This window comes from Triticum aestivum, chromosome 3B (assembly GCF_018294505.1).
Source record: "Triticum aestivum cultivar Chinese Spring chromosome 3B, IWGSC CS RefSeq v2.1, whole genome shotgun sequence".
NCBI classification, from domain to species: domain Eukaryota; kingdom Viridiplantae; phylum Streptophyta; class Magnoliopsida; order Poales; family Poaceae; genus Triticum; species Triticum aestivum.
Genome location: NC_057801.1, coordinates 105,672,590 through 105,680,344, shown reverse-complemented (window position 1 = coordinate 105,680,344; position 7,755 = coordinate 105,672,590). Strand labels below are relative to the sequence as shown.

At 46.2% G+C, this 7,755-nt stretch overlaps 1 protein-coding gene across 1 annotated transcript; it reads left to right on the top strand.

Moving 5' to 3' along the window:
* Positions 1–525: 525 nt before the first annotated feature.
* On the top strand, positions 526–3,292 carry LOC123064976 (putative transcription factor bHLH041). The gene is made up of 5 exons (XM_044488353.1): positions 526–845; positions 1,141–1,213; positions 1,296–1,934; positions 2,046–2,444; positions 2,927–3,292. The coding sequence occupies exons 1-5, from the start codon at positions 757–759 to the stop codon at positions 3,047–3,049; spliced, it is 1,323 nt and encodes a 440-aa protein (XP_044344288.1). The 5' UTR covers positions 526–756; the 3' UTR covers positions 3,050–3,292.
* Positions 3,293–7,755: the final 4,463 nt, after the last annotated feature.

Here is a 7,755-nt window from a genome sequence, read left to right as displayed (position 1 = left end):
AAATATAGGCGCGGAATAAGCGGTGGAGGAATTTTTTTTTGCTCCACTATTGGTTTTAGGGGTTCGGCTAGCTTCCGGTTAAAGAAGTAAAACCGAATTTTCACTCCTCTAACAGATATAGGGGGTCGGTTAGAGATGCCTTAAGCTAGTCACATGCATACAACCATGTCTTTCCCTCTTTTCTCTGAAGACTATACACAGCCATGCTGAAGTAACTAAGAAGGTGCCCCATGTGCTGTGTATATACCGGTCCAAACCAAAAGGTGTTCAAAAGGCCGGTCCCACGCCTTGTTCGTCGATCGAAAGGTGCCATATTTCCGGCCAACTGAATGGACCGTGGACTTCCCAAAGTCCTCCATCAGCCAGGTCTCTCTCACCATCGTGTAGATTTATAGTTCGTCGACATCATCAACCACCCATAGCTGATTCTCAAAAAAGAAAAGAAAAGAAAAGAAGGCTATGGCTAGCTTCGGTTGCCGTCGCACGTGCCCCCCTCCCCTCTTCCCTCCAAGCCGCCTGTCATGATCGCGCCATTGCTCCGGACGGCCCCCCAGCTATATATGCACGTTCGCATGCATCCCCCATCGGAACCCCCACACATTAGCTTCCTCGTGGACGGCTTGCCACTAAGCTATATATCTACACGTGCACATATATACGCACGGGCCCATTTCCATTGATGACCTGAGCGAGACTCGACCGAACCTACGGTGTCTAGATCGAAATGATCGAGCATCACCTGGTCGCCCGGCCGCCATGGATAGCAGCAGCTGGATCCATGGCTATGGCGCCAACGACGGCGCCGCTGCCGGTAATAGCGGCTTCATGTGCGGTTACGCCGCCAGGTATGTGTGCATTATGCGCCCTACCTCGATCGGTTTCGGTTCATCGCGCACAGATATCGATCTGCCAGTTGACGGATCTCTTTGATGGCTGTGTGCATCGTTTGATGCAGAGGCCCGGGATTATTCTCCTTTTCGAAAAAAGTTGATGGATCTCACGGCGATCCTTTGATTAATTAGCATCACTGGTGCAAATTTGTTGGAATAATCCATGTTTAGCTTCGGTTCAAGTTACTTAGGTGCCATAGACAATTACTAGCCACTGGGATATCTGTCTGATGGATCTCTTTTTATGCAGCTGCGTCGTCCCTGAAGGGCTGCAGAGCAGCACGGAGGAGCAGCGCACCCAGATTCAGCACCACCTCAACCAGGCAAGCATCCATTGATTGATTGATATGCATACGTGCGATTGTGCACCTTTAACTGTTTCTGATGATAATATCGCACGTGCAGATCAGCATGCAGATGAACATGGAGGACGAGCCAGCTGCCTACATCGTCGCTGCCGGCGACGGAGCCGCCGTGGGCATGCAGCAGTCCGTCCTAGACGAATTCGATTTCCTCCCCTCGCACCACGCCGGAGGCTGCAGCTTCCCCTCATCGTCCTCCACCTCCTCCTCGTTCCGTTCCGCCTCGCTCTCTTGCAGCCCGGAGAACTCCTCGGCGCACGCCCTCACGATGCCCGCCGCCGGCCTGCAGTTCCCGGAGGTCTCCTCGCATGTACCGCCGCTGGTGCTCCCATGTGACGATGACTACCACCAGTACGTCCTGAACTTCCACGACACGGCCGCAATGGAGCCTGGCGTGGTGCCGGCAAGCGCGTTCAGCCGCTACGCGCGGCACCTCGGCGCGAGGCGGAGGCCGAAGCCGGCATGCGGGCAGAAGATGTTCAAGAAATCCATGTCCGTCCTGGTCAAGATGCAAACGGCGATGAGGTACAGCCACCAGCAGCACCACTTCCAGCAAGCGTCGGCGGAGACCGAGCTTTCGTCGGTGAACCAGCTGCAGCACATGATCTCCGAGCGCAAGCGCCGGGAGAAGCTCAACGACAGCTTCCAGGCTCTCAAGACCGTCCTTCCTCCCGGCTCCAAGGTACACATAAACATAATTTGAATGCATGCATATTAATTTCTCCGAGAGCAGTGGTAGGGTAGTAGCACGTTCTTTGACTAGCTAATGATGATCATCTGTCTCGCTTTACAGAAGGACAAGACGTCGATACTGATCACCGCCAGGGAGTACGTGAACTCCCTCAAGTCCAAGGTCTGCGACCTCGAGGAGAAGAACAAGGCGCTCCAGGCGCAGCTGGCCGAGTGTGCCCGCGCCGCCGGCCGGGTCGAAGAAGACGACGCCGAGAAGGTCGAAATCCAAATAACCAGAGGGGCGGCGGATCGGGAAGATGGGACGACTACGAGTGAGGTTTGCACGGTGAAGATAGCGGCGAGGCCTGCGCATGGCAACACGATGGACGTGGTGCTCAGGACGCTGCAGTGCCTCAATGACCAGATGGGGGAAGGCGACGTCAGCCTGGTGGCCATGAGCACCAGCGATGGCGACGGCGGCAACGGCCTCACCGGAGCATTCCTGACGATGCAGCTCAAAGTAATACACTCTTCTTATTCTTATTCTTTTCTTTACAGTATGCTTAGATATTTTGATGGGAACTCCATTCGAAATAAAATAAAATTGTATACATAATCAACCAACTGAGCTGAGCATGATGTAAAATTGTACTAGCAAGTAGTACAATCCAGTAACTGGATCACGTGTTGGCTTCATATATTTCAATTTGGCCAGTGGACGTGTCACACACACTCCGGCCGAAACCCTAAGCGTGCGTGCACACGTGAACTGTAAGCTAGGCTAACCTTAGGTAGGTATTAAGTGTGTGTACCAGGTTACCTGAGATTTGTCATATGGAATCTCTCGGTTGACAAAAATGACCAACGTAGCGCACCAGCAAGCTAGATTTTTACTATTCAATGATGATGAAAAGTAGTAACGCATATCGCGCGCGTCACACTCTTTTTAAATTCTGCATAGACTGGAAAATTTAACTGGATATCTTGATGCGGTTGTTGCAGTCAGCGTCCGGCGCCAAGTGGGAGGAGGAGGTGGTCAGGGAAGCCGTGGCGAAGGCCGTCGCGGCCCGCACGGGCGCCGACCGCCGTGGCGACGCCGCCGGCCGGTCTCGGCACGCCGAATGATTAAGCTGCTGCTCCATCCAACGGTCGGCTCCTCGTGCTCCTCAGGAGACCGCCGTTAGCTAACCACCCACCGCCGACGGATGCATGCAGTGCCATCAGAAAATAGTAGACTAAATTTAGTTGCGTTACTGTCGCTGCATGGACAATTCTACTGTTCGGGGTTGAGGTGACAAAACAACCTGACAGGACGAATAACGCAGGACTAAATGGAAGATCGCCGTCATGTTGACCGTGCAATCGATCCAACCGTGGGAAAACATATGCACAGTGATTAATTAGTAGTCGATTCATCAGCATGAGCTTATATACATGTGTAGGCACTTTGATTTTGTTAGGGAGACTGTTATTACATGTGAGTGCTTATACTTGACTTACCGAATATAGTGCATTATTCTTAGTTTGCCCAATAATTCTTACTTTCTTTAGTTACTCCATCGCAATATCATCCATTCCCTCGCACACCAGCTGCCACTCCGGCGGCGGCGACCACCTCCTCGTCAGCCGCCACTCCAACCCTATCTGGTCTCCATAGCGTACACGAGCTACTCCCGTGTGCTCCGCTGGCGTCACATCTTATGTCCACCATCGTGGCCCCCTCGCCGATGGCGCACACCCAACCACTGGTGGCACGTCCTCGCCCAAGATGGCGGCGTTGTGATAACCAATAGGTGTAGAGGATAACAGTAACCTTCGATGTGATGTATCACAAACCAAATTTATTTATTTGACACAACGTGAGCCAAAAAAACACTTATAAGCTTTAGTGGTTGCATTGTCAATTCAACCACGTCTGGAAACAAAGTGCTTGCTTGAGAGAGTTTATTAGTAGTAAATGTGATGAAATGTTGGTTGTTTGATTACAGTAGAGTAACAAAAGTAGCAATACCCAAAAGTTCCCAAGAACAAAGTATTTGAAAGAGAGAAACATTTATCATATGTATGTATAAGGATGGATAATGGCACGTTGCATGTAGTAGTGTCGCCAGGATTGGGCTAGGTCCCATGCAGCCTTTGAGCACTGGAGCCACAGTTAACAAAAGGATTGGGCCAACTTCAAAAAAAAACAAAAGGATTGGGCCTCAAGCCCTAGGCCACCACCCGGGCTGCCTGGGGCCTAGTGGGTAGAATTAAATATATAGTAGCAGTAACATAGGATGATGATAATATATCGCTCATTCAACATTTTATATAAACATGTATTTCATGTATAGTTGTATGCACTCGCGATAAGAACTTGCACAACATATTTTATCATACCCTCATGCACCCCCATGACGCGGCATGCGCGAGGAGCTAGGGCATGCCACCTCCTAGCACGTCTTCAAGGCTCCGTGTCTCTTTTCCAGTGCAACTTCCAAAAATGATTTTCCGGGATTCTCGGGGGGCCTTTTGTGCATAGAAAACAACAGCTTTGAAAACTTTGCTGAAAATAACATCAAAATAGTTAGTTTTATTCAAATCATGTAAACCAGAGGACACAACTATAGCAAAAGTGATCAGAAAAAGTTGATACATCTGACACATATCATCACCCCCTAAGCTTACCTTATTGCTTATCGCCAAGAAATTCGGTTGAGAAAGTGAAGCGACAAAGAGAAATTTTACTAACAAATTAGCATTGTTTATGCACAAAAAATTCGTCCATCATCAAAATATAAATATCGCATGAGAGTGATCAAAATGAGTAACATAAGTTTAGGAACTATGTTCTCTCATGATGGGATCTTAATAAACCAACAAGTAAATAATATGGAAGCTTGAAGCACTAATATGGTCAGAATGAACATAATGCAACACGGTAACATGATATATTGCAAGTATATTATTTGTGAAGCAATACATAATTGCAAGACATCCAAAAAGTCTAAGTCACGACTAGATATTATAACTCAGAGCAGAGAGTGCCACCATCATACAAGACTGCTTCCATGCCCTCAAGAGTCTCCACTAGTAGAAAACCATCCATTAGTCCCGGTTCGTAAGGGCCTTTAGTCCAGGTTCATGAACCGGGACTAATGGGTCGTTACTAATACCTCCACCCATTAGTCCCGGTTCAAACCAGAACCGGGACCAATGTGCCTCCACGTGGCCCTGTGCGCCCACCCCAGTCAGGGGGCCTTTGGTCCCGGTTGGTGGCTCCAACCGGGACCAAAAGTCAATTTTTTTAAAAGTGGCTGCTTTAGGGGTTATTTTTAGGTTGTTATTATAGCTAGCTAATAGAGAGTAGTGTCCTCTCTTATATCTTCGTCTTTGGTTTATCAACGCTGCTGCTATGTTCATTGCACCCCCGCAGATATAAAATGCTCATGCATGCTTGCATCATACATCATCATATATATATATATATATAATAACAAGTCCTACTAATCATGCATCATCATATACAACTTCTACTCGTTATTAATAATAAGTCATACGATCATCATCCTCATAGTCATCGAACCCAACCCTACATAATTGTTCTTAGCACATGATCATCAGTATCAGGTAGGACCTAAACACCCTTAAGGTAAAATAGCATAAAACAATATAGACCCTGACTCTCCATTATGAAGAATGGCGATCATCCTGTCTCCAATGTTTGCCCTTCGCTGAATGTTGCTTCCAAGAAGCTCCTTACGACTGTCCATACATTTTTTCCATTCTTTGATTATCATGTCTCCACTTCTTTTAGAAACCCGGTATGGACAGTTGAGATTCGTAGGACGACCTGGGTGTATGTTCAAAACATGAAGGCTACCCCGTGTATACATGAGATGAGGCACACAATCATTTGGGATTATCTGTTGAAAAACATAGTAATAACTTCGTAGTTAGCAATGATATGATGTACTAGTTTTAGAAGTGTGCAAAAAGATGCACGAATGTTGTAATACTAAAAAATCATACCAGGGTATCTCCATGGTAGTTACCGTAGTTCAACACGTGCACTAGTGGCACGTATTGACCATAATGTGGAGGAGTTCGATTGTAGACATTGTAATTCTCAAGATCAGTACAAAATCCGACCAGATGATTTTTAGTTCGGAGCCTTCGGTGTAGTAGGTTCTGTCTACCATCTTCCGCACATTCTTTGAAGAATGAAAATAAGCTGTCAATGGAGAATAAGTTGTCAACTATTTTCAAATAAACAATATAAATTACTTAATAACTATGTTAAGCTCACATGGGGGAAGAATTAGAGGTGTATCCACAAGGACGAAAATCGTAGGTCTCTCTTGCTCGATTGTAGGATCACCAAGATCCATGGTAACAAGCATACCCTCATCAAAACCATACATCTTGCAAAGTGCTTCCCAATTTTTGCAACCAAAATGGGTTACACTATGAGCATTGTATAAATTTACTTGAAAATCCACACCATGATGGGTACTTAGGATAATTTTTTTGGTTTTAAAACTTTCATGGTCTTCAAAACCCATCCTCTCCAAGACATAGCGTCTTGCAAAGCATGGGATAAGCTAGTCGAATTGGAAAAGATGAAAAATATTATCATGATTAAAATAGTTGAAGTCATGAGTAATTACGATAAAAACTATTATCGTCGGTTGCGTACCGTATGAACATCGAAGGTCTCCTCGAGCTTAATGCTGAAGCGCCGATCTTCGTCCAGCACAATGAACCTGTCGCAGATACCTCGGTCGTCGTGGCACCAGTCGCACTCCCCCGGGCAGTTTTCGTCGTCCGATGAGTACGACATTTCCGGCCTATACGTTCATAATTCAAATATTAAACTAGATCCTTATTATTAATCACGGATTGAGTATCGATGATCGAGGTACGTAGCTCCTCCTTTTCATTCCCGAATGCATTATTAATTATATCAAATTGTCTAGCACACGGGAATGAAGGAGAAATTATCCAATATGAGCATTCAATAAGCAAAACCAAATCATAAAATAAGCAAAACCAAATCATAAAATAAAGTATAGTATTCAAATTAGCATGCATTCAATAATTATAAGCAAAAGTACATCATCTCTTGTTGTCCGTACATCGTCGAATATTATCACTAATACAACTAGAACCGTAGCTCCCGACGGGTATCGACGCGGGCGGTGGACACCCAAAGATAAGGAACCATCACAGGATCATAGCTCCAGTGAGATCCCTGAAGAACCTGCCAGGTATTGTCGAACCTCCCCTCCAATGCAATCATGTAGCGACGAACGTGCTCGTCCTCCTCGCTGACACAGTGACGTACCACCTCCGCGGTGTCCGGATGCCTCACCACCGTCACTGGCCCATGCGACCGCCACCAAACAAGGATCGGGTCAACAACGGGCTGCCTCCTCACCAACCTACGTCCCCCGGAAGATAGCACTTCCCAATACCAACCCGGCGGAGCCCAGTCCCGAACATGGCCCTGATCAAGCAGGCCTCCACCGCCGAGTCGACGACGACGAGGATGCGTGATAGGCATCGCCGACGTCGATGCGGGAACTACTTCTATATATAGTTAAATAAAAGTAGTTTTATTAATAAAATCAACTATGTAGTTCAACTACTAAGCACTTACTATAAATAAATTAGTAGTACTTACTAAAAACAAACTACTTCTATATATAGTAAAATAATTAAAATTCTATGAACAAAATTAATTACACAATCTAAATATCACCAAAAAAAATCTATTAACAATAATATCACCAAACATGCATATTCAATAATAATATCACCAAAAAAATCTATTAACAGAAAAAAAA